The 26020-nt window shown below is 61.9% G+C and overlaps 1 protein-coding gene across 1 annotated transcript; it reads left to right on the forward strand.

Moving 5' to 3' along the window:
* The first annotated feature begins 9007 nt into the window (after positions 1-9007).
* EEF1A2 (eukaryotic translation elongation factor 1 alpha 2) lies at positions 9008-17673 on the forward strand. Its single transcript, XM_070419589.1, has 8 exons — positions 9008-9106; positions 10348-10563; positions 12191-12370; positions 12822-13118; positions 14423-14573; positions 15816-16072; positions 16727-16961; positions 17295-17673. The coding sequence occupies exons 2-8, from the start codon at positions 10420-10422 to the stop codon at positions 17420-17422; spliced, it is 1392 nt and encodes a 463-aa protein (XP_070275690.1). The 5' UTR covers positions 9008-9106; positions 10348-10419; the 3' UTR covers positions 17423-17673.
* The last annotated feature ends 8347 nt before the right edge of the window (positions 17674-26020 follow it).

A 26020-nucleotide genomic window follows, 5' to 3' on the forward strand; every position in this document is an offset into this window, starting at 1 on the left:
CGCGGAGGCCACACCACGACCGAGACGCGCGGATCTGCGCACGCGCGGACGCGCACGCTTATATGCGGCTGTGCGCTTACGTCACGGGGCGGGGCGCCCAGACCGCGCCCCTCGACCTGCTCTCCAGGGTTGGCCCCGCGGAAGTCCAGCCCCGCGGAGTTCCTCAGCCCTCGGGCGCCTGGGAAGCGTGGTTCACTGACTCTCTCCCCTGTCCTGGAGCAGGGCCTGTCCCCTCTTCCGGCCCGGCCACCCTCTCGGACCCCTGTCGGTCCGGCCTGTCTCGCCCTGTCCGCCCCGTGGAGGCGGCGGGGGCCCTGGACCGTGGCCCCTGCACTACCCGATCGTTTGTGTTGCGGTGCACAGCCCTGGACCGAGCCCGCAGGCCCAGCCTCCGCAGTGTCCCTGACCTCGGCCTTTTCCGCTCAGGACTCTCTCACCCGGCACAGGAGTGGGCCCAGCGGCATCTCTGCCCCCAGCTGCGGGAGCTGGTGGTACCCAGGGGATGCTGTGCGCCCTGAGCCCTCCGGACATGGCCCTTCAAAGCTTCACGGCTGGTGAAACCCTCCTGTATCCCCTTCGCAGCTCTGGCGGTTCTGCAACCCACATCCCAGTTCCCAGCTCCAGCCGGCCTCCAGGCTGCTTGTGAGGCCCAGGTGGCATCCAGGGCAGGGCACTGGCAGCAAGGGCGTTTATTTGAGTGGCTGGGGTGAAGACTCGCTGTTTGGGGGTTTCTCCAGTAGCTGGAGGCAGTGGTCCCCTGTTTTGGGCGACCCCAGAATATTTCCCCAAGGTGCCTGGGGCTTGTAAATCAGAAGGACTTCCTTTCTGATATGGAAGACTGCCCTCGACCTCCTCACACAGACCCAGGCCCCAACCTTCCTCTCAGGGAGGGGCAGTCAGCAGCTCTGGACGTTTGGCTCTGGACGCTGGGCCCTGGCTGGCCCTGGCTGGCTGCACAGTTTTCTTCCCCGGCGGTTGGGAGGCTCTCAGGTCTGTGGGGGCTTCAGGAGGATGCTGCCGGAAGACGCCACACCCCTTCTGCCAGGCTCTCCACATCTGCATCACCCTCAGGACCCCCTCCAGCATTTCAACTTCCTGTGCAGCAGGGAGGAAACCAGAACCCTGAGAGGGGAGGGGCCTGGCCATCCCTGGACACAGAGGCTTTTCCAGGCTGGGTGGGGATAGAGGTTGCCGACCTTGTGACTGATACCTGGTTTGGGCAGCAGTGTGGCCTGGGAGACCCTGGGAGGAGGTGCAGTTGCCTGTCCCAGGTAATTCTCATCCTTCTCCACCTCTTCCATCTCTCCTGGGGGTCCCCACTAAATGGGCTTCTGCTGGTCCACTGGGAAAGGAACAGTCCCAGGGGCTCTCCCAGCCACTTGTCCAGCTGGGTCTTCCACGAGCCCCCAAGATTACCATGCTTCCTGTAGGAGGTGAGCTGGATTGCATGTATGGACTGAGACACATGACCCCGCAGGAGAGGCACATGGCACCCACCAGGTTGCCCACAGAGCACTGCAGCCCCAAACCCCACTTCACAGCCGACCACCTTCTCTCGTCGTTTATTCTCAGTGTCTCTGGATCGAGACCCATAGTCACATCCCGGCCAGCTTCTGCCCCCTTCAAGGGATTAATTCTGGATCATAAACTTTAGTGCAAATAAAATTAAAGTTTTAAAGGACATCTTCTCCTTCCCCCTCCCACTCACCAGATCCTGAGCCCGGTCGTGGTTGAATGCACCAAAGCCATGCCCCAGTAGTCCGTGCTGGCCTGGCCAGCAGCTCTGCTCCTGGGGCCTCAGAGAGCTGCCCGGGGTGGGGAGCAGCCTCTTCCCTCTGGCCTCTGCTCTGGTGCAGGTCGCTGTCTGTCCTGGGAGGGGCCAAACTTGCCGGTGCCTATGCATCTGCCCCCGGAAGGGCCCCCAGAGGGCAGGAGGGCCACCAGGGCTTCTGCAGCTCTTGTTTGGGGCTGGAGGCTGGTTCTGGCCTTGCTGCTGTGTTTGTTTGTTTGTTTGTTTGTTTGTTTAATTAATCATCACCTGAGGATATTTTTACATTGATTTTTTAGAGAAAGTGTAAGGGAGGGGGAGAGACAGAGCGAGAGAAAGAAACATAGATGTAAGAGAAACACATTAATTTGTTGCCTTCTGACCAGGGCCAGGGATCGAGCCTGCAACCAAGGTACATGCCCTTGATCACAATCGAACCCGGGACGCTTCACTCAGCAGACTGACGTTCTATCCACTGAGCCAAACCGGCCAGGGCACTGCTGTGGTTTTTGGGCTGATACACATCTATCTGATCATCCGGAGCTCATGGAAGAACCTACTGTGTGCCAGGCAGTGCGAGGCCTGGGTGCGCAGAGGTGGGCAAGCAGGATCTCTGCCCGCTCCAGGCGCAGCCCCTGGAGGCTGAGAAGGTGCAGCGCCAGAGCAGGGAGGTGCACAGGCCTGGGGCCCGCAGGGAGTCCTGGTGCACTGGGCTGTGGGGGTGGGAGGCTGAAGCCAGGTCTTGCCTCTGGGTGGGAAGCAGAGGGTGAGATGTCCCAGAGGCTCCCGGGAGAGGGCCTGGGTGGGCCTGTCCTGGGCCGCGGCAGCACCTCCTTCCTGGGGCTGACAAACAGTTCTGGGCCCTGGGCCACCCTGAGGAAGCTGCACTCAGCATCCGCCGCTCAGGTGGGATACAGGCTGTGTCTCCCTCGGCTCCCTGGGCTGGTTCAGCCTGGGCAGCTGTGGTGGGTTTGGGAGAATAGAAGAGGAGATGGGCAGTTGGGGTCTTGACACCCCTCTTCTGGACCTCAAGAAACAACAGCTCCACCCCAGGCAGAGCTGCCCGTGGAGGGCCAGGGCTTCTGACCTGGAGGAACTCTGGTGGGCTCGGAGTGTGGTTCCATCCTGCCACTGCCGAGCCTCCACTCCCTCCCTGGAAGGAGGGGGATAATGCTCCTTCCTAACAGGTGTTCTCTGAGGAGGGGACGGAGAGGGAGGGGCTGGTGCCTCGAGTGGAGGCTCTCAGCAGCCGTGGTCCTGGGAACTGTGGCTGTTCTGTTACCTGTATCGTTAGTTACCTGTACTGCTACTCTGATTGCTGGTATTTGGGGGCGAGGCGAGAGCTTTGCCAAAGCCCTGGAGCCCCGTGGCCTCGCCCCTTGCCTGCGGGGTCAGAACACCCCTCGCCTGGTGGCAGCCATTGCCCAGCTCTTAAGCACAGCTGGAGCCACTGTAGGTAATGACACCGTTTGCAGAAGAAATTGCCACTACAGAGTAATCCATAATAATGAAAGCATAATATGCTAATTAGACCTGACGTCCTTCCGGAGGGACGAAGGGGGGCGGCGGGGGGGGGGGGGGGGGGGCTGCGAGGTAAGCCCGGGTCCTGGGTGCCAGAGGGAAGCTGGTGCCGGCAGTGGGGGGAGGGGGGAGGGAGGCCTGCTCTTGCACAAATTTGGCGCATCGGCCTCTAGAGTTAATAAACGCCTACTACGTGGGAGGCACTGGTGTGGCCAGATGATGTGCCGGGGGAGCAGCGCAACAGCTGTCCTGCGTTTGCCTACTCTGAGAGGTGGGGAGTGCAGGACTCACAGGGCTATTTTGAGGTTCAGATGCTCCATGTGCATGCTTGGACTGGTGCCTAGCACTTAGTAGGTGCACAGTGAAAGTTAGATGCGGTCGTTGTTTACAGCACGTCTTACTCTGGAAATAGCGCAATCGGTTTACTTGTTGGTGAAGCAAACTTTCCAGGAACAGGGATGGTGTCTCTTCTGCCCTCAGCTGCGGAGCACAGCAGCAGCAGGCTTTCTGCAGGGGCATTTGGTGAGAGGGCGAGCAACGTAACAGAAGGCATTACAGGCTTTCAGCAGGAAGGACCAAGGAGGTCAGCACACTCCCCATGGCAAGTGTTTGATCTTGGGAAACACTGAGCAGCAACCCCGCTGGGCTTTGGAGTTCAACCCAAGGCACACAACCAACTGATAAGAGTTTATTCATCAAAAATGCTAAACTGCAGGATAAAATGCAAAATTACTCAGCATAAAACACCAGGAGCACCTGGGCCGGGGGACGCACTCGCTGGCTGTGAGGCGAGCTGGCCCGGGTGCCGGACGCTCAGACAGGCCTGCAGCAGCTGCTGTAGAAACACCCATGTGAGCGATGGAGGGAGCCTGGCGAAACCTCAGCAAAGAGGAGTGGAAAGGGCGGCCGCTGCCCAGTCAGAGCTGTGAGCCCTTCAGCCAGCGGCCACCGCCCTGACGGAGAAAGGCTAGTCCTTCCCCAGGACTGAGCGAGGCCAGGGCGTCCCTGTTCATGGGCTACATGATGATCTGGCATCACGGAATCTACAAAAAGCTAACTGAAGGATGACTGCAAGATGCAAAATCAATACACAAAAACCACTCCAACTTCTACATACTAGCAATTTACACATACAAGTAGATGCAGAAATTTAAAAAAATTTACAAACACCATTCGTGGGCAACTCTCTGCCCATGAAACACCTAAACAAACCTGTGCAGAACTTGGGCGCTAAAAAGGAAGTGCTGACAAAAGAAACCAAAGACGGCCCAGGCCTGGCTGGGTGGCTCACCGGTCAGAGCATCCCGATGCGCCAAGGTTGGGGGTTCCTTCCCCAGGTCAGGCACAGATGGGAATCAACCAATGAACACAGACATAAGTGGAATGACATCTCTCTCTCTCTCTCTCTCTCTCTCTCTCTCTCCCCTAACTAAATAAATGCCTAAGTAAATGGAGAAAAACCACTTATTCACTCCAAATTGATGTCTAGATTTCATGCAATTCCAGTGAGAATCCAGCAAGAGTCTTGAAGATAGAGACAAGCAGATCCTAAAATTGGTATGGAAAGAAAGACAAATAACTAAGGCATTTCTAAAATAGAAGAATATGGAAAGTTGTAATACCCAAGTCTTTTTACTGAGATAAAATTCTCATGACAAAACTAACCAAAGTGCACAGTTCAGGGTTCCAGGGCCAGGTCTCCGTCAGGACCCCGTCCTTCCCCGCACCACGTCCAGCCTCCTGGGGCTTGCGGGTGTGGGGAGAGCCTTTCCTGGGCAGGGAGGCTCCCGGGCTCCGCCACCTGCCAAAGGAGCTGCTGCCTGCTTCCCGGGCCTGCTCATGGCTGAGGGCCGCCCCTGTTCTCCTGCTCTGGAGGCAGGAGGTGAGAACAGGCTCTAAGCTGCTAATGAGCTTCAGGTTCCCCAAGGCAATTCTGCCCAGAGATCTCCCCCTTGAGCCTCTGGGGGCTGGCTGAGCTCTGTGCCCCTCCTTCGCTCAGTGCAGGTCCCAGGAGGGCAGCTCTGCTTTTGGTCAGCCCCCAAGAGAACCTGGACCCAACTGGGGAAGGAGGGCCCCCGAGCCTGCAACTCCCGGGCTGCCCCTTCTCTGCCCCCAGCCTGTGTGGGTAGGATGGTGTGTGAGGCCCCTGCCACTCTATTCTATGGCCGCCAGACCCCCTCCCCTGGAGCAGGTGGGCACTGGGCTTGTGCAGGGCAGAGGCCAAGCTCTAGTGTGGGCGCCTGCTGCACACACGTGCCACCCTGGCTCCTGGGGAGTGAAGGCCTTGGGCAGGGGAGAGAGGAGCCTGTGGAGCTGCCTGCGCCTTCACTATGGCAACGGCTCCCTCCTTCACTGTGCTGCAGGCACAGGGGACCCAGATAGCTCCTATGGCCCAAGTGCCCCTGGGAAGGAAGCGGGCAGGCCAGGCTTCCCTCCTCCTCCTGAGGGTGTGGGCTTCCCTGGCAGATTCAGGCTGGCCTGGTGCCCTCCCAGACCCAGAGAGTGGTAGGGTGGAGTGTTTGGGGGCCTAGATTGTCCAGTAAATCACCCCTCCTCCTGTTTCACTTGGCTTGTGGGGCCCCTGGCTTGCGTGGGATCTAGCTGGTGTGCATATGGCTAGCCTGTCCCCTCATCCCTGTCCCTGCCCCCTGCCTTCCCCTCCTCTAACTTAGGGGCCATGACCTTGCTTTGGTGTACCATGGAGAACACTTAATTTGCACCTTGCAGACAGCTCGGTTTCCTGGGTGCTGGGCCCAGAGGACGGGGGGGGGGGGGGGGGGGGGGCGGGGGGCTTGTCCCCAAGGGCCCTGCTGCCCAGGTAGTCTGGGAGACTGACTGACTCTACACAGGAGGGTGCACACTGATGTCCTGGGGACAGAGGGCAGCCTATGACCCAAGGCCAGGGCTTGAGGTCATTCTGAGACACCTGAGGCCAGAGTTAAGCTCAGCCCTGCCCCTGCCCTGCCCAGACTCAGCCTAGTGACAGTCATCTGCGTGGCAGCCCCCCCTGCTGTCCCGGCCCCACAGGACGGCCCAGGCCCAGGGGCTGCCTTCTGCATCCGCAGGTTATTGTTAGCCGGCAGTGACATCACCGGCAGCCAATGGGAGACGTGTTTATTTCCAGGCCTGACAGCTTGAGAACCGTTAATTTTAGCAGGATCTTCTTTCCCAGGCTTGAAACCCCAGCCAGCCAAAGAGGGGGTGCCTGTGTCTCCCAAACTTCCCATTGGCTGGGCCTGGGGGCCAAGGGAGGGGGCGGGGCCTGCACCCCTTCCTCCGGCCCCTGAAAGTATGCTGTGAGGCTGCACCAGCCTGGCTGGCTAAAGTCCTCAACTGCTGGCTGCTACAGGGTCACCACAGGGGACCAGAGGCTGCTGTGTGAGAGAAGGGAGTGTGAGGGCGGGCAGCTCGGCTGAGCTCTGGCTCAGGCCTTCAGAGCACACTGCAAACTGCCGTCCTGGCTCTGCGGCCTTGGGCACTGTGCGCTGCTTCCTTGTGCCCAGCTGGCCCTTGGTCCGTGGGTGCCAGCCAGCCCCGCACAGCACTCGGGGAGTGACCGTGGCTGTGCACAGGTTGTGCGTATCTAGCAGTTACTCAGTACTAACCCCTAGTTATGGCCACTAAGCGCCGCCGATGGTCAGTGGCTGTGCAGTAGCTCTTTGGTGCTGGGTGGTGGTCGGAGCTGTCCTGCATGGTTGGCGTGTTGTTCTGGAGTATCTAGCTTACTTAGCCTCAGAGTCCGCGTGCGGAGTGTCTCCAGATGGCTGAGTCGCCTGGTTCCCTGGGTCTGCAGGGCAGCTCAGCTGCAGGCGGGCCGCTGTGAGTTGGAGGCCCTTTGAAGAAACCACCTGACACCCCTCCCCAGGTCAGTGTGCAGGCCTCGGGCGGACACTGCATTCCACCAGCAGCGGCGACTGCTCTGGACGCAGCAGGCCACGGGCCCGGCCAGCCCTGGCACCGGCACCACGGGGCAATTTGGTGCCGCCAGCTGCCAGGGAGCCGGATGAGAGGGTGGGGCTCAGCCCTTTGTGTGAGGGTGTCTGACAAATGCCCTTTGAGGCTACAGGCACGAGGGTGCTGATGCTGGGGTCTCCCAGGGGAAGCTGGACTGGGTGTCCCGGGGACCCTGGCCTCCTGCCCCCTTTCTGGCCCATCCCCACCTCGGCCAGTCCCAGTGGCTCCCAAATCCCAAGTAACCTTCAGGCCGGAGGGGATGCATTAAATATAGAGAGCAGCTGGGGGCAGGCGTGGCGTCGCTCTCTCACCAGGCGTTTATTTTTACTCCCTGGCTTCTGTCTGATGGTATCAGCAGCACTGGGAAGTGTGGGGTCATCTGCCCGGTCTGTGGGTCTGAGGGTGGGGCAGACCCGGGACAGCCCTGGGCTGGGCCCAACCTTCCCTGAGAGACCCTCTCACTGGCCCGGGAGACCTGCTGGGCCCTAACCACTGCTCTGGCCACGCTTCACTTCCTGACCCGTGGGGGCTCCCCACTGCACCCCCCAGTGGGGAGTGCTGGGCACTGGGCCTCTGCACTCACCCACTCAACACATTTCCTGAGACCCTGCCCCACCTCCTCCCAGAGCCTGTGGTTACAGAGAGCGACATGCCTGTCCTCAGGGTCCAGGCAGATGGGAGCAGCCACCGGCCACGTGATGATGGAAACATGACCTGTCAGGACGCAGGTCCCAGGAGCCCCATAGCCTTGGTCTCCACACAACACAGGGCTTCCCCATTCCTCTCCTTGAAACCCCCTGGCCATTACCTTGGTCTGGCCAGGGTCCCCAGGCCGCCCCCCTACAGAATGGGGCCATCTACGGCTTGAAACTCTACCCCCACCAGGACCTAGAGCGAGAGAGGCTGAGGGGCCACAGCCTGGGACTCCTGGAGCAGATTACTGCATTGGCAACTCTTTGTCCCTGGGGAGCACCAAGCACACGTAAACACCAGGACAGCCCTTTAAGATATTGGGGGGCAGTGCTCTGGGGACAGACTTTGAGTGTCTCCACTGAGAGGGGTCCAGGTGGAAATGGCCCTCTCCAGGGGCCTTAAGGGAGGGTGGTCTGAGCAGATCTGCCAAGCAACCTCAGGCCACGCTGAGGGGCCCTGGAGGCCAGCGCTCCCGGCCGCACCACGGGGCCAGGCAGGGAGGAGCCTGGCTTGGGGGCCTGCGTGGTGAGCCTGTGTGGCAGGCAGGTGGGTCAGGGGCCTGCAGACAAGCAGGTTCCTCCGGGCTGCATCCTGGAGATGCCTCAGAACAGGCACCAAACACGCAGGGCCAGGCCTGCCCCTGGCCCCAGAACCCCACCTCAGGCTGTCCCCAGCCCCCAGGCCTGCCCTGCTACCTGCCCAGCACCCCTGCCACCTTATCCCCGTAGGCCGCACCCCTGGGACCTCCGTTTATGTTCGAAGTATCTTTCTGCAGGTTCTCTCCCCACTTCTCTCTCTGGGTGAGCCTGAGCCTGGCCTCCGCCTCTGCTCTCCGTCCTCGGTCTCTGGCTGTTTCTCCGCTGGCACCTCTCTCCATCTCGGGCCTCCCTCCTTCCCGTCTCCCTCTCCCTGCCCCCAGCTCCCCCGCCCCCCTCCGGGTGCGTCTGGTCTCGGCGCCTTTGTACCGCTCCCTCCCGCATCTTCCTCGCGCGTCCCTGCTCCGCGCCCCGCCCGCCCGCCCGCGCGCCCGCGCGCCCGCGCGCCCGGCTGCCGCATTGCCGAGCTGCAGGCGCCGCGCACTGCGCCCGCGCGCCAATAGGTGGACCCCTCCCGGAGGATAAAACCGCGGCGCCCGCGCCGCCAGTCCCTCTGGCTGAGACCCGGCTCCGGGTAAGGACGCTCGGTCCCGAGTCCCCGCCTCCGCCCCCAGCTTTCCGCGGAGGGTCCCCTCCCTGCCAGGGACCGGTCCTGGGGGCAGAGGGCTCTGGACCCCGCGCCTAGCGAAGCTGCGCTGCTCGCCACCGCAGGGACCTGCCGCCCACCCCGCGCGCCGGGACCCGACACCGGGTCGGTCTCCACGGCGGGCGTGGGGTGGGGGCTCCTCGGTGGTGCTTGTTTACGCGGTGGCGGTGGCGGCGGCCGCTGGGGCCGGGCTCCTGGGCGGTGGCTGTCTCCCTGCCCTGCGCCGTGACCTTGGGACCGCCTGGGTGTCTGCAGGTTTGGGGCAGGGGAGTCAGTGCTGGGGCTTGTGGGGGTGTCCGGGCGACGGAATGGGGGAGGGGGAGGCGGAGGGACCCGGGGACCTGGTCAGCAGCCCCTCCCCTCACCCCTTTGGGGTCCACCTGGGGTCCACACGCCAGTGTCTGCTCTCCCTCCCAGCCGCCTGGCCCCTCTTGGGCAGCCTAGGGTTCTTCATGGCCTCCAGGATGGGGCAGGGGCTTGGCCCTGGGCCCTGACCACAAGGAAGAGGGAAAGGGTGCCCCCCTACCTTGGTCCCTACCAGGCTGAGGGGCCAGATTCTTCCTCCTGTGGACAGAGCAGAGACACCCCCCCTACTGTCTGCCCCCTGCCCAGAGGGGGAGGGCTGGGCTATTCTGGGCCCCTGATCTGGGCACCTCCGTCCTGTTGGAGCTTGAGGCCAGCGAGTCTCTGGTGCCAGCCAGGCAGGGAGAGGAAGATGGCGTGTCCCTGTCCCTGCCTGAGAATGGGGAGCACTGGCCTTCCTTCTGCGCAGCTCTGCGGGTGGGGGTGGGGGACAGTGTCCTGCCCAGACCTGGGGTGAGAGAACAGCATGGGGAAAGGGCACTGGAGAGCTGGCAAGGTGACATCCCCGGGCTCCTGACTGGTCATGGGGCTTGTCCACCCTGTGTGTTTCCGTGTCTCCAGGTGGGGGTCAGACTCTTTCATGGGGGCTCTGTGGGCCTTGATATGTTCATGGGGGCTGTTTGGATTGCCACCTTGCTCAGCTGGGTCAGGCACGGCTGGGTCTCACCTTCCCACGGAGCGTGGGGACTTGGCCTGGCCTGGGGGCTAGGTCTGTGGCCAGATGTGCTGCTGCCTGTGCAGGGCTGCATCTTTGCTGGGTTTCTTTCTAAGGTTCTGCCCCCTGTGCCCCCACCATCACCCCACAGAGCCACTGCTCAGCATCTCCTGCCCGAGCCAGAGCCCCCCAGGTCGCACGGCCCTTCCCACCCCCGAACACCATGGGCAAGGAGAAGACCCACATCAACATCGTGGTCATCGGCCACGTGGACTCAGGCAAGTCCACCACGACAGGCCACCTCATCTACAAATGTGGGGGCATCGATAAGAGGACCATTGAGAAGTTTGAGAAGGAGGCTGCCGAGGTGAGTCGGGGGCGGGGGTGAGGGCGGTTCCGCTCCGAGGCTAGGCTGGCCTCAGCCCCCGGGGATGTGACTGGCATCTCTCCTCCAGGGCAAGAGGGGTGTGAGCCCTAAAGGACCCTGTGTGGGGATGTGTGCCTCAGAGGGTCCGGATGGGAGTGGTGTGGGGGGAGCACAGGCTGCCTCTCTCTGAGGATGTGCTTGGTGGGAGGAAGATGGCTTGCTGGAACTGGCCCAGGGTAAGGGGTAGCTTGGAGATCGCATTTCTGCCCTGCACAGACGGTTCTGGAACATTTTGCCACGCTGGACTTGAGAGCCCTGGAGCCTGTTTTTCGTGCCCCCCAGGGTTGGGTTCCCGTGTCCCCAGCGCTGAGGTCTGGGGCTGGAGGTGGCACTGCCCTCGCTTGTTCCAGGGCTGGGCCAGGACTCAGGGTGCTATTAATAGCTGATTGATGGGCACTGAGCCCATCAGCTCCATTTTCTCGTGCTAGACTGGGGAGGGCTGCTTGTCCAGGGAGGTGCCCTTTGTTGAGGGAAGGGGGAGGGGGGCTTGGTAAGGATGAGGGCGGGTCCCGTGAGCTGACCTCCCCTCTCTTGAAGCTGCTCTTTGGCCACTGTGGGTGGGAAGTGGCCATGGAGTGGGGGCCTGCTTTCTGCACCCCTTGCCCCCACCCTGAGCTCTGTGAGAAGCCCCCATTTGGGGGAGCTGTGTGGGCTCTCACCGGGATGACAGAGTAGCTGGGACCAGGGCCAGGGAGGGGACAGCTTCTGGCCATGGGGCGGGGTCAGGTGCTATGAGCTACCTCCCTCCATGCCTGGGTCCCAAAGCTGTGTCACTTCTCCCTGTGGGCCTGGAGCTGGAGGGAGGTTGAGGGTGTTTTCAGGGCATATGGTTCCGGTCTTTGGGGTCCTGTCTGGGTGGCCCCTTCTGGCTGGGCAGCCTCCGGGAGGGCAGAGCCCTGTCTGCACGGCCATGGGAGGGAGCTGTGTCCACCTGGGCAGTGACCAAGGCTGCTCTCCTAATGACAGCCCTGGCCCCCAGGCATGGGGGTCTCTCTGGCACTGGGCACAGGTATGTGCAGAGAGCAGCCTGGCTTTGCTTCCCCTGCTCAGGTGGGCCAGGAAGGGGCGCAGGAGCCTCGGAGCTGCGGGAAGCCGGGAAGCCGGGAAGCCGGGCTGACTAGGGAAAGAGCTGGAGAGCGGGCCCTTGCTTGTGACCTCATTCGATTTCTTTCTTTCTTTAAAAAGAGATCTCAGAGGGGTTTTGATTTGACAGCCTAAACCCAGTGGTGGTGTCGGCCTCTGGCTGAGGCAGGGATCTTGGGGGAGTGGGTTTAGCTCCTAATAAAGGGGAGCCACCACCAGGGGAGGGCTTTGGCCTGCGGCTTCTCTCAGAGCCGGTCACAGGCCCTTGCGCCACCTACTGGTGGATGCCCGAGTTGCGCCCATTTAGGAGGCAGGAGGCTGGGCCTGGGGAGCCAGGGTACCGCACCTGGGTTGAGTTCTGAGTGTTCCTCAGAGAGTTCCAGGTTCCCAGTGGGACGTGCTGTTCCCATGGCCCCGGGTCTGCTGGCCAGGCGGGTCTGGGCCTGGGTCTCGGGCTCGCCCTGAGCCGCCCCCACCCCTCCAGATGGGGAAGGGCTCTTTTAAGTATGCCTGGGTGCTGGACAAGCTGAAGGCGGAGCGGGAGCGCGGCATCACCATTGACATCTCCCTCTGGAAGTTCGAGACAACCAAGTACTACATCACCATCATTGACGCCCCGGGCCACCGAGACTTCATCAAGAACATGATCACTGGCACCTCCCAGGTGGGCAGACTGCGGGGCCACAGGGGCCCGGGAGGGGCGGCAAGGGCTCCCATTCAGAGGGCACCTGGGTGCGGGCTCGAGTCTTCGAAGGGTAGTCGGGTCTCCTCTCCTTCCTCATCAGGGCACAAGACCCACCTTTGCCCCTCTTGCCCCACCTGGTACAGAGTTGCGAAAACAACTGATGAAGCGCCTCAGTATCTCAACCAGGCAGGGTGCCTGTACGGACAGTCAGCCAGTGTCCGGGCCACCTGTGCCACAGACAGACTCGGACAGTCCCTGACCTTGCCAGGGCATTCATACCGACAGACAGACAGATGAGCCCCTGCCACTGCCCCTCAGGTCGAGATTCCCAGGTCCCATCCCAGGGACTGTCCAGGCCCCTGTGTGCTGCCCGGAGGGGCCTGGACACTAGGTGAGGTCTGGGGCTCACGGTGCTGTGCCTTCCGGGCAGGCGGACTGCGCTGTGTTGATCGTGGCGGCAGGAGTGGGTGAGTTCGAGGCGGGCATCTCTAAGAACGGGCAGACCCGGGAGCACGCGCTGCTGGCCTACACACTGGGCGTGAAGCAGCTCATTGTGGGGGTCAACAAGATGGACTCCACGGAGCCTGCCTACAGCGAGAAGCGCTACGACGAGATCGTCAAGGAGGTCAGCGCCTACATCAAGAAGATTGGCTACAACCCGGCCACCGTGCCCTTCGTGCCCATCTCTGGCTGGCACGGCGACAACATGCTGGAGCCCTCCCCCAATGTGAGTGCCTGGCGGGAAGTGGTAGGGCTGCTCAGACCTCTTCCCCAGGGCCCAGAGCACTGGATCAAAGGTCAGGCAGGTCAGGGTGGGGCGCTGGGTCGGAGGGCTGTCCCCAGACTCTCTGCACCCTACTGGTCTTCTTTAATCTGTATCAGTGCCTGAGCCAGCCCCTGTGGGTGTCCTCGGGGACCACACGAGGCTGGCAGAGGCTTCTGCAGCCCCTTCTCTGGCTAGGACAGTCCTCTCAGGTCAACACTATAGAGATGGCAGCTGCTGGGCCCATGGGCCGTCTCCAGGAGCTGCTGTGCTGGGTTAGTTTTCATAGCCTCCGGGCACCCATTGGAACCTGGAGCTAGCTGGGCTCTGGGAAGGGCTGAGGGCTGGCTCTCTGCTGGCCACTTGGGCAGCCACTGTCCCCGGAACTCTGACTGGGCAGGAGGTGATGAGTGGAGCTGGGTGTTTTGAATTTGTTGAACCCGAGACCTAGTGCCTTGGCACTGTCAAGCCAAGGACACCCTGGCCCAGAAGGGTGGCCACTCACTCTGGCCAGCACTGCAGCCACCCACACGGAGAGTGGTGGGCATGGAGGACACCTGCAGGAGAGCCAGCCCCGGAGCCCTGTGGCCTGGGTGCAGCCGGAGGGCCGCCCATCTTGCTGGGCAGCGTGTTTGCACGTTGCAATTGAACGTTTCCTTGTGGGACCTCATGTAGTGCTGGGGGGCTGACTGCACCCTCTGCCCTCCTGGGGAGGCCCACAGGGCCCTCACCTCCACTTTCCCCTGCCTGGCCTGCTGGCAAGTGGGGACCTCTCACTGCTGTTGAGCTGGGGTGTCTGGAGGACAGGGTCCCTGGGGATGGACCTGGGCATGGTGCTGCAGGCCTTGTCTTCCTCTGGGGCTGGTGGGCAGGGGGCTCGGTGATAGGACGGGGCTGGGTCTGCTGTCAGGAGAAGCCTGGGTAATGCTCTGTTGGCCGTGCCTAGAGATGGTGGGCACCGTAGTCTCTGGGGCGGAGGCTGGACTCTGTGCCTCTGGTTCGGCCAGTAACCCTGTGTGTGGTTGGGGCCGAGGTGGAGGCTCTGCGTCCTTTCATCTCTCTGCCCAGTGTCTCTGTGGTGTTCGGAGTGAGCTGGGAGGGGTCAGTTGTTTAGCATCTCGATGGGCCTTAGACAGTGGAGGGCGGAGCTTAGCTCCCCTGCCCTCCAGCCCCCTCAGGTTGGTGCCCGCACTAGGATTCCCCCATTGGGACTGGGGGTGGGGTGGGGTGCAGGCTGTCTCTACGATGCCTGCCTGCTTCCTGCCCAGATGCCGTGGTTCAAGGGCTGGAAAGTGGAGCGTAAGGAAGGGAACGCCAGTGGCGTGTCCCTGCTGGAGGCCCTGGACACCATCCTGCCCCCCACACGCCCCACGGACAAGCCCCTGCGCCTGCCCCTGCAGGACGTGTACAAGATTGGTGGTGAGTGAGGGTACAGGGCTCTCTTATAGGCGCCCAGCCTACTTCGGCCAGCTCTGCCCCTCACACCTCTTTCCTGAGACGAGCTCCCGATGTCAGGGTCTTTCTGCCTCTCCCCCCACACTGCACACTTTCTGGGTTACCCATCCATCTATCCATCCCCCATATATTCATTCAACCATTCATCCATCCTCTATCTATCTGTTCACCTACCCACCCCAAAACCCTATCCATCTATTCACCCATCCCTCTATCCCTCTATCCAGCTGCCCACCCCCACCCATCCATCGGTCTGCCCAGTGTTTGCCAGGTCTTCCTCCCTCCAGATAAGTGCTTGGTCCAATGCCAAGAGCCGGTGGCACAGGGGTGCCAGCCCTGTGGCCTGAGTGCAGCTGGAGGGCCGTTTGTCTTGCTGGGCTGCATGTTTGCACGTTGCGATTGCACATTTCCTCATGGGACCTCACGTAGTGGCGGGGGTGGGGTGGGGTGGACTGACTGCACCCTCTGCCCTCCTGGGGAGGCCCACAGGACCCCCACCTCCACCTTCCCCTGCCTGGCCTGCTGTTGAGTGGGGACCCCTCACTGCTATTGACCTGGGCTGTCATATCCTCCTTGCCCAGGAGTGAGAAATGCTGTTCAGGAGTTGACACAGAGACATAACCAAGTGTGAGACCCATGAGGGTCTGTGGCTGGAGGTGTCCGGCCTGTGTGCAGGGGCAGGGACATGCTCACCCAGTATAAGCGCAGCCACCAGCCCATGTCTGTCACACTGTGATGTCACACGAGCCTCCATCACAGCCAGGGAGATGGGGTGGAACCTCCCCTGGGCTGTGGAGAGACCAGACTCCCAGTGGGAAGCCACACAGGTGTGAGCAGGCCCATGAGAAGGGTGGTACCAATGTCCCTTGAGGGACAGCTCCGGGCCAGGGCTTTGAAGCTGGGCCGGTCATTCCGGTGGGTGGTGCTCCCCCCTCACGAGGAGGAGCCTCAGAGGCTGGGCCCAGTGCCTCACCTGGGGGCAGGGAAGGGACCCTCAGCCCAGATGGCCTCTCCTTGCCCCGGCCCCCTCCTGAGAGGTTCTGGGAACTCTTGTTCAGTCCCTTTCCACCTCTGTGTGTCTGCTTCGTCTGGGGTCTCCCTGCCCCCGCACTCCCTCCATGTGGCCAGGCCCCATGCTTGCCAGGGAGGACCAGGGGCACCCCTTTGGCCCGCCTGCCCCTCACAGCCCCCTTCCTCTGGGCCCAGGCATTGGCACTGTGCCTGTGGGCCGAGTGGAGACGGGCATCCTCCGACCTGGCATGGTGGTGACCTTTGCGCCGGTGAACATCACCACCGAGGTGAAGTCGGTGGAGATGCACCACGAGGCTCTGAGCGAGGCCCTGCCTGGCGACAACGTTGGCTTCAACGTGAAGAACGTGTCTGTCAAGGACATTCGCCGGGGCAACGTGTGTGGGGACAGCAAGTCCGACCCTCCCCAGGAGGCCGCCCAGTTCACCTCCCAGGTGGGTGGCCCATTCCCGCAGGTGGTCAGGGGCCATCCTCGGTGAAGTAAGTGGCTGCCCACAGCGGCCGAGCACTGGGCACCCCCTGGCCTGGCATTGGGAGAACTCAGACCCTTGCTTTGCACACACGACCTCCAGGCCTGGAGAGGTTGGCACAGGGTTGAGGGCTCCTAGGAAGGGTGCACTTGTGGGGAGCCCAGGCCTGTCACTTGGGGCTTCACTGAGGTCCCACTTGGGTCCTGAAAGTGCTTTTATCGCTTTATTGCCAGAGACGTCTCTGGTGCTTTTATTCTCTACATGTTCACTGCACCTCTTTGGTCACTTCCTCACATGACAAAAATCGGCCTCATTGACATGTAATTGAAATATAAAAACTGAGGCCCATTTCATCATCCCCGCCGTAGTTCTGGCCAGGGTTGATATACAAGCGCCCACTAGCGCTTTCAAACAGTGCACCTGTCTGTTGTTTATCTCTCGTGGTTGGTTTATCTCCGTTTATTTCAATGCTTAGTGCCGACCTCGGGATCCAGGTCTGTCCCATCACTGGACCTTTTTCCACAGTCAGCACCCCGGGCCCCAGGGACCTGGGAGGTGGGCGTCTCCCTGCCTTGATGCCCACCTGTCACTGATGGTGTCATGCCACTCTGCCCGCAGGTCATCATTCTGAACCACCCTGGGCAGATCAGCGCGGGCTACTCCCCGGTCATTGACTGCCATACGGCCCACATTGCCTGCAAGTTCGCGGAGCTGAAGGAGAAGATAGACCGGCGCTCCGGCAAGAAGCTGGAGGACAACCCCAAGTCCCTGAAGTCGGGCGACGCAGCCATCGTGGAGATGGTCCCAGGGAAGCCCATGTGTGTGGAGAGCTTCTCCCAGTACCCGCCTCTGGGTGAGTGGGGTGTGAGGGAGGCCGAGCCCCAGGGCCCCGCCAGGGAGGGGCCTTGACTTTCTGCTAGCCTGGAGCCTTAGCAGGAGACGCAGGGCCCGCTCCGGGAGCACCCGCGGCACCTGGGCAGGTCTGGGGTGGTGCCCCCTTTCCCAGTGACTCGCCCAAGGCGCACAGCTAGTCTAGCGGCTGCCGCGCAGACGCAGGGACACGCAGATTTTACCGGGGCCTGGAGCCCAGCGAGGGTCCCAGCCCGGCGGCCACAGGCTGCATCCCGGCGGGCTGGCGGGCGGGCGGGCAGGGCGGGAGCGCCGCGCCCTCACACCCTCCCCGCAGGCCGCTTTGCCGTGCGTGACATGCGGCAGACGGTGGCCGTGGGCGTCATCAAGAACGTGGAGAAGAAGAGCGGCGGCGCCGGGAAGGTCACCAAGTCGGCGCAGAAGGCGCAGAAGGCGGGCAAGTGAAGCGCGGGCGCCCGCGGCGCGACCCTCCCCGGCGGCGCCGCGCCCCGCCCCCCGCCCCGCCCCGGCGCCCCGCCCCCCCGCCAGAAGCATGTCTGCACCTCCGTTTGTCAGAGGCTGTCCGTGAGCGACTGGATGCTCGCCATCAAGGTCCAGTGGAAGTTCTTCAAGAGGAAAAGAGCCCGCACCGCCGCTTCCGCATCCAGCCTTCGCCGCGCTCAGTGCCCGTTTTACCAATAAACTGAGCGACCCCACAGCTGTGTGCGCCTGCTGGGGGGGCGGGGGGGCTGGCACGGGTCCTGTGCTGCCCAGGGAGGCGGTGGGGCCCCGCCCAGGAGGCCGTCCCAAGTCCAGCTGGTCTAGCTTGCCAGGAGGGGGCTTTGCAGTTCCCCCTGAGATCTGCAAGCGTGGGGGGAGGGGGGCTGGATGTTTTGGGGTCTCTGAGAACCGATGAGAGCTGAGGGCCCCTTCCCCACGAGTGATTCTCTCACACCACCGTTCCTCATCCACTTTCCTGGGGTTCCCTCCCCAGCCGGTCATTTGCAGCAGCACCGTGTCCACCCTGCTCCTCAGCTGGGCCCGGCACACCCGGGAATGCCACCCCCAGAAACCCTGGTCAAGCCTGACCTTGGTCAGCAAGAGCAGGATGGCAGGGGGACTCTGCTCAGCCAGCCTGCCCGTGGGGGCTGCACCAGGAGCTGAGGGTGGAGCACGCAGACCCCAACCTGCTCCCAGGGCAGACTCCAGGCCAAGAGCAAGCTCCCGGAGTGTGTGAGGTCCTGCAACAAATGACAGCTGGCTGTTTAAAGCGACAGCAAGGGGCTCTCACAGTCCAAAATCAGAATCAGCGGGACAAAACCAGGTGCTGGTAGGGCCCTCCTGGCCTTGGCCCTGGGCTGTGGCTGGAGCTCCATCTCTGCCTCTGCGCCACGTCTCCCTCTGCCTCCCTCTCACAAGGACACTTGTAACTGCATCTAAGACCCACCGGGGTCACCCAGGATCATCTCGCCCCAAGACCCTTCTCTAGGAACTTCTCAAAACCCCTTCTTGCCACGCGGGTCACAGCGCAGGTCTCAGGGATGGGGCCTGGAATGTCAGGGGGTGCATCCAGCCCACAACCCCCCCGGGGGTGCTGCCAGCCAGGAGGGGTGGGGGCACGTGGCTCAGAGAGGCCTGTGGAGGGGCTGCTGGTGTCTCCCACCCGCCCCGTGGAGGGGGCCAGCCCTTGAAGCTGCGTGTGGGGAGTAGGACCAGGAAGACCGGGGAGCAGAGTGCCCTTTGGACTCACTTCCGGGGGTGGGGTCATGCTGGCGGCTGACCCGCAGAGACCTCCCAGGAGGGCGGCGAGTCAGCAAATACAGACACAAGACACCCAGGCCCAGTGGGATTTGGGTCAGTGGGATAATCTTCAATATAAATCTCCCACACAATATTTACACTGACAGAGTATTTGCTGTTTCCCTGATACTGAGACCGGTCTGTGTATTTTGTCTAGTGGTGGGACCCTGCCCCAGGAAGTTGTCTTACACACATGGCCCAGTTAGAATTGGGGTCAAATAAGAGAAACTTGCCAGCCAGAGACAGGATCTTGTGTGGCCCCTGAGGGGTCCTCAACCTCTGGTCCTGGTCACTGGTCCCTTCTGGGGACCCTGGTCACCCAGACGCTGAGGGTGGGACGATGTGAGCTGCCCACACAGCAGAGGCCTGGGCTGGGGGCCCACTGCTGGCCCTCCAGGTGGGTGCGTGGAGGGCGGGGCACCGGTCCTGGCAGGCTCGTGGACTCCCAAGAGCAGGTGAGGACAGAGGCAGAGCACGTTCCCATTCCCATCTGAGTCCTGGCGGTGGAGGGCAGGCCTTCTGGGAAGGGTCTCTTCCTTGGGCACCACTTTTGGGGTGGGTTGATGAAGGCAGGTCTGAGAAGCCCCAAGCCCACAAGTCTGAAGCCTGGCCTCGCCCCTGCCTTGCTGCACCCTGGGTGCCTGGCTCGGGCTGGCCCCACGGGGTGGGAAGGGTTGGGGAAGGACAGCGACAGAGGAGGCTGAAATCTGAGAGCACGGCCTGGTGGGGCATGCAATAGCTCCAGGTGTTCACAAGGGGGCAGCACACGCAGGCACCTCTCCTGGGATTTTCCCACTGACCTCTGGGTGGGGGCTCCCCTGCCTCCAGCACTGCAAACTGGGTCCCATTTCCGGCTGTTCCTGGAGCAGCCCGCATTCAGTGGGTCTTGGCCACACCGGGGGCCTGTGCTACAGAGTCAGAGTGAGATGCGCCCGCCTGTCAGGAGGGAGGCTGTGGGGGTGCGGGCAGAGTCCCGAGGTTACACTCTGGGCTGTGCGTCTCAGACCCTCACAGTGTCAAACGTCGCTGAGATTGCATCTATGGATGCCAAGTAGACTAGAAATGAAAACAGAGAGATTTAAAACAAGAATGCAGTGTGGCCCGGCTGGCGTGGCTCCGTGGTTGAGCACTGACCTATGTACCAGGTCATGGTTCGATTCCCAGTCAGGGCACAGGCTTGAGTTGTGGGCTCGATCCCCTGTGTGGGGCGTGCAGGAGGCAGCCGATCATGATTCTCTCTCATCATTGATGTTTTGATCTCTCCCTTTCCCTTCCTCTCTGAAATCAATAAAAACATACTAAAAAATAAAGAGCCAAATCTTAAACAAAAAAATGCAGTGTGGTGATTGCAGGGGCGGGGTGGGGGGAGCGGAGGCAGAAGAGGGTATAGGGGATAAATGCTGATGGGAAAAATAAAATAAAGAGAAAAACAAAATGACCCATAATCTCACTACAAAGGAAAAATAATAAAACAAGAATGCCTGGCACACACACAGCGCCATGATGCACTGCTGGAGACGCCACTGTGCAGGGCAGAAAGGAGGGAAGAGAAGTAGTCCGGTGTTATTGCAAAAACAGTTCTGGCCTTGAGAGCCTCCGGAAGGTTCTGGGGACCTGGGGCACTGATCTTGGCCCGAGTGCCTGAGTCCTGCCCCCCCCCCCCCCGCCCCCGCCCCGCCAAGGACAGGGCGGGTGGCACCTGGCCGGCGTTGGGAAGGGTGGATGACTGCTGTGGTCAGGTGCTCTTAGGCACAGCGCTGTCCAGCTGAGGCCCTCGGGCAGGGCTGAGACGCAGGGACAAACTTAGGTCTAGGAGCTGGGGGCTCTTTCCCTCCACAGGTGGGCAGTGGAGCTGGGTAGGTAGGGGTGACCTCAACTTGGAGAGCCCTAGGGGCAGCTGGATAGGACAGTGCGTGGGTGAGGGGGACACTAGCCTGGACAGTGTGCCCTGGCGGCGGGGGCGGGGGTAGAGCCTCAGGGCCGGGGTTGCTAGGAGGATGCAGGGGCCCAGGGAGGTGCATGCAGGGCTGGTGCTGAGGCCTGAAGCCAGCCTAGGCAGGCGCTCCCGCCCCCCACTGGGCTGGCGGGTGGTTTAGAGCAGGGCCGCCAGGACCCCCAGTGGTTTCCATCTGCACTGTGGGAGCCTCTGAAAAATTCATGAGCTGCTGAGGCTTCGGGGTCCGGCTGAGCTGGCCGAATCTGATCTGCCTCCTGCCCTTGTCTGCCAGGGCACCCTGCCCTTCCCCAGGGTACAGGCTGGCCCTGGTGGTGACAGCCCAGTGTCCTAACAGTGGTTTCAGACTGGCAACTGTAGGCTAGTCTCTTTCTGGGGGCCCTGGTGTGTCTGTGAGGGGCCTGTGGGTGTGCTGCATGACATGCGTGCATCTGGTATGTGAGCCCAGCAGGCCACATGCTCCTGTGTGCGTGTGGCCTGGGTTTGGGGTGTGCAGTGGAGTGTCCCAGAGCCCTCAGGAGCTGAGCCAGTGAGCGCGTGCATGTGTGTGTGTTCATGGGTGTGCATGTGTGTATGCACATGGGTTTAGATCCATGTGTGTGCACACTACAGAGAGAGCATGTGTGCATGTGTGTGCGTGCATGTGAGCACGTGTTTTGATTCTACCTGCTCTGCTGGCTGGCAGCTTGGATTCTGGGCTGAGCCGCTGGGCGGCGCTGGGCAGCTGCCCCTGTCCTGCAGCTGTGAGGGAGTGGGGGAGGCTGGCAGGCAGCTGGACTGTCCGGGTGTGAGCGGGAGGAAGGGAGGAAGGCAGGAGAATGTCTGGTCGGAGGTGCTGGGAGCTGGCTCCTCCACAGGCTCCACTCGGAACTCCTGGTGTCTCACCGTGGGGTCGGCTGGGGATAGGGTTAGGGGAGGTGGGAGCCAGGGGAGCCGGGAAGCCCATGGAGGCTGTATGAGGCAGGAACCCCCAGGTGCGGTAGCTGCCAGACTGGAGGTCGGATCAGCTCAGCACGCCAGGGTCTGGGCCTGGCCTGGGGCTGCGCGGGGGGGCGGAGGCAGGGTGCAGGAGGCAACGTTGGGAGGAGGTGAGAGAGCACCCAGGCAGACCCTGCCTGCCTGGTGTCCACCCTGGCCAAGTGGGTGGGCCTGCAGGGTGGGGGGCGGGGACGAGACCAGACTTTGGGTGGCCTCCCTGAGGATGCACCTGAAGGCTCCGTGGAGGAGCTATGGTGGCCGTGGGCTGGGCTTGCGCCATCTCTGAGGCCTGGTGGGCCCAGCTCCCGGGGGACTCTGTGAGGAGGACACCACCAGCACCAGCGCAGTTTGACGCTGTGGAGCCAGCGGGGCTCCTGGGTTCCAGGGCTTGGCTGCCTGGAAAGGGGTGGTGGAGGGGCAGGCAGAACAGGGTGGGAATCGGAGGATATGCCGGGGGGCGGGGCGGAAAGAGGGGCCATGCTCAGTCCCATGCTGGGTGTGTGAGGTCCCCCTTTCCTCGCCCAGTGTCTGGGTAGAGCTCTTGCCCCTCGAGGGGCAGGGCCTGATGGATGTCCCACACCCATGACGACCCAGAGCCCCCTCCCTGCGCCTGGCTTTCTTGGAAAGCTGCTGGGGGGAGGGGGGCCTGGGGACACTCAGTGCCTTAGTGTCCTCTCTCCCCCTTTCCTGACATGGGGGCCGTCCCCCTGCAGGCTGGGGACAGCAGTGCACGCGGAGCCAGCCCTGCCAGCGATGCGTTTACTTTCACTGTACAGCTTATATAGTGCTCAACGCTTCACAGACCGAACCCATTGCACCAGCTCAGTCCTGTGGCGTCTTTACTGCTATTGCCCCCCATTTGCAGCGAGGAATCTGTGCCCAGAGAGGGCCTGCGACTGACCCAAAGTCATACACGCAGTGAGGCCAGCGAGCAGCGACACAGCTGTGACAGTGCATTTTGTCATCAAGGTAGAGAACAGCAACATGGAAAGCCTAGGGTTACTGTGCTGAACTCTGATGATGGCCACTCTGTTTCCACTTGGCGGGTGTGGCCCTCACACGGATGCCTGCCCAACATCCCTGCCTCCTGCCTTCTTCCCATGAAAAATCCTCATCCCTTGGCTTAGGTATTTTCCCAAGCTTTAGGGAGAAAGTCCATTTGTTTGCACTATTTCATGCTAAGGTGTGAATGACTAACTTGCAGGGAATAGCTGCATTTAAAAAGAAAACTTCTGTCTTAACCTCAGCACTATTGACATCAGGACAGGCAATTCTCCCTGCTCCCGGGCAGTAAAGGAGCTCCACCCACTAGATGCCAGCAGCATCTGCTCTGTCATGACAACCAGACGTCTCCAGGTGACAGCGATTGGCCTACCTGGCCCTCATTCTGTGGGTGGGACACGGGAAAGGATGTGGTCAGATGTGAGTGGGGAGGGACACAGATGGTTCCCTTCAATGACAGTCTGAGGGAGAGTCTGTAAGAAACCAAGACGGAGTGTTTCTAAGCAGGATCTGGGGTTGCCTGGCACCTTCCTGCCACTTCCTGGACCCTCCTCTGTGCCCACGCCACCCAGGACGTTTGGATACTCTGCAAGATCCTCTCGACTTGACCCTCAGCAGCTGGCGGCTGGCCGCTGGCCGCCCTTCTCTTCCCTCCACCAGCGAGGAACTTGGCCTCCGTGAGGTTACCTGACCTGCTCACAGTTACACCCTGTCCACGCTCTGCAGCCACAACACCCTGCCCTCAGCGATACCGTGGTGGAGCCCGTGTTTGCTGGCAGAGTGGTTTGTGGGGCCCTCTCGGCAGAGCCTGGTGCTGACCAAGCGTGCCAGCTCTGTCCAGGCTGAGGGATCGCTGGTTTGCTGGTCAGAGTCCAGCCTTCCTGTCCCACCCTCTGGCTTCGTGTGGTGACCTTGTCTTGGGTGAGCGGGGTGGGGATGGGGACTCTGACAGCCCACAGGTCCTGCCCCAGACTGGACAGCTCTGTCCGAAGCCTACTGGGCATCTGGCCAAGCAAGCAAGGCACTCAAGTGAGCCTGGGCCAGGCGGGTGGGGCAGTGTCCAGATACCGGCAGCCTGTGTGTGGGCAGGCGGCTGACCACGCTCCTGGCTGTGTGCCTGTCTCCATGGCACGGAGCTGCAGTGGTCCACATCCTCCCCGTCCTCGGGCCGCACAGCCCAGGCCGGTCAGTGAGGGCGCGTCCTGGCTGGAGGGTCCAAGTGATGCCCACCTGAAAACGTGACTGCTCACTCATTCAGGGAGAGTTGATGAGCTGGGTGAGGGGTGTGAGTGTGTGTATGGGGTGTGTGCACAGTTTGAGCATGTGCTTGGGGTGTGGGTGTGTGCAGAGGGTGTGGGTGTGGGCACAGGGTGTGGGTGTGGGCACAGGGTGTGGGTGTGTGGACAGGGGGTGTGGGTGTGGGCACAGAGGGTGGGTGTGTGCACAGGGTGTGGGCACAGGGTGTGGGTGTGTGCACAGGATGTGGGCACAGGGTGTGGGTGTGTGCACAGGGTGTGGGTGTGGCCACAGGGTGTGGGTGTGTGCACAGGGGGTGGGTGTGTGCACAGGGTGTGGGTGTGGGCACAGGGTGTGGGTGTGTGCACAGGGGGTGGGTGTGGGCACAGGGGGTGGGTGTGGGTACAGGGTGTGGGTGTGTGCACAGGGGGGTGGGTGTGTGCACAGGGTGTAGGTGTGTGCACAGGGGGTGGGTGTGTGCACAGGGGGTGGGTGTGTGCACAGGGGGTGGGTGTGGGCACAGGGGGTGGGTGTGTGCACAGGGTGTGGGTGTGGGCACAGGGGGTGGGTGTGGGTACAGGGTGTGGGTGTGTGCACAGGGGGTGGGTGTGTGCACAGGGGGTGGGTGTGGGCACAGGGTGTGGGTGTGGGCACAGGGGGTGGGTGTGTGCACAGGGTGTGGCTGTGGGTACAGGGTGTGGGTGTGGGCACAGGGGGTGGGTGTGGGTACAGGGTGTGGGTGTGGGCACAGGGGGTGGGTGTGGGCACAGGGGGTGGGTGTGTGCACAGGGTGTAGGTGTGTGCACAGGGGGTGGGTGTGTGCACAGGGGGTGGGTGTGTGCACAGGGGGTGGGTGTGGGCACAGGGGGTGGGTGTGTGCACAGGAGGTGGGTGTGTGCACAGTTTGAGCTCCCTGTCTAGCGGGGAGGGAGGTGAATAGGAGGCAAGCAGATAAGTAAAACAGCTTCGGCTGTGATGAGAAACCAAGGCTGAGGGAAGCGGTGAGGCCCCACTTCAGGGAGGGCCACAGCAGAGCCTCCCTGAGGAGACGCACAGGGTCCTCAGGCGCCAGTGGCGGGAACAGCATTCCTGTGGAGGGAACACTGCAGGAAAGGCTCCTTTGCTTGCTTGAGGCCCCCTGGGGTTTCACCTACTTGCCGGTGGGCCATGGGGGCTGGAGGGGGCATGCGGGGCATGTGGGGTGAGGTAGTCTGGGAGTCACAGGGCCACAACACCTGGGGGTAGAGTCCGTGGTGGGGAAAGCATTTGGGGAGTGTCAAAGAGCGACAGGAGCACTGACTCGGTCAATCTCAGCATCGCAGTGCACGAGCGTGGGCCTGTCTGCCCCCCACGTTTCATCTGCACGGCACAGGGACACTGTCACAGAGACCTCTCTTGTGCACAGGAGTGGGAAGGGCAGTGTGGGGTGGGAAATGACAAAACCCACAGCCTCCCAAGCACCACCCTTGCTCTTAGAAGCTGCCTGCAGAGCGGGGAGAGGGTCTGTGGGACCTCGAGGGCCCGCCCTCCCCATGCACCCAGGCTACCTCCACTGTCCAGCCGGCTGTGCACACCTGCTGTCCATGGGTTACTGGTGGCTGAGGAGTCCAAGCCAGCTCCCTCCTGCAATTCGCTGGTTTGCCAGGGGCTGGGAGGATGGCTGATAACTCTGATCCTTTGAAAAATGTCTAAATTTTTATTGAGTTTAGTGTAAGATGCTTTTTAAAGTCAATGCTTTCATATGTTAAGTCTTTTCCTCACTTCCCACTCCCCCATGAGCTGGATAAATGCAGCCCCACCTCCTCCTAATAATGGAAAATTCCTGGGGGGATGGCGGGCTGGGTCTGCACAGGCACTTCCTGTTGCCCAAACGATAGGGTGAGGACGACAAACTCTGACCCAGGCCAAATGATTGAGAACCTGTCCGCCCTCATTTCCCCAAATTAAGTCTCGTTTCTCGGGCTGGTGAGCTTTCCCTCTGGGCCTCTGCCGGGATCATCTGTTTCCGCAGGCCGCGCCGGGAAGGAGCGCGCTCCCTTTCTCCTGGGAGGAGACGGGAGCTGGTGCTGGTGCTGGTGCAAAAGGAAGCTGCT

The sequence above is a fragment of the Myotis yumanensis genome, unplaced genomic scaffold (assembly GCF_028538775.1).
Source record: "Myotis yumanensis isolate MYYU_CA2020_CCGP unplaced genomic scaffold, mMyoYum1.0.hap1 SCAF_7, whole genome shotgun sequence".
In the NCBI taxonomy this organism is placed as follows: domain Eukaryota; kingdom Metazoa; phylum Chordata; class Mammalia; order Chiroptera; family Vespertilionidae; genus Myotis; species Myotis yumanensis.

What these genes read in the sequence shown, in the direction of transcription:
- EEF1A2 (XM_070419589.1), top strand. Translation starts at nt 10,420, where the DNA reads ATGGGCAAGGAGAAGACCCACATCAACATCGTGGTCATCGGCCACGTG. An exon ending in TGCTGGAGCCCTCCCCCAAT is followed by an intron (nt 13,119 to 14,422) that starts GTGAGTGCCTGG and finishes CTTCCTGCCCAG; the next exon opens with ATGCCGTGGTTCAAGGGCTG. An exon ending in CCGCCCAGTTCACCTCCCAG is followed by an intron (nt 16,073 to 16,726) that starts GTGGGTGGCCCA and finishes CTCTGCCCGCAG; the next exon opens with GTCATCATTCTGAACCACCC.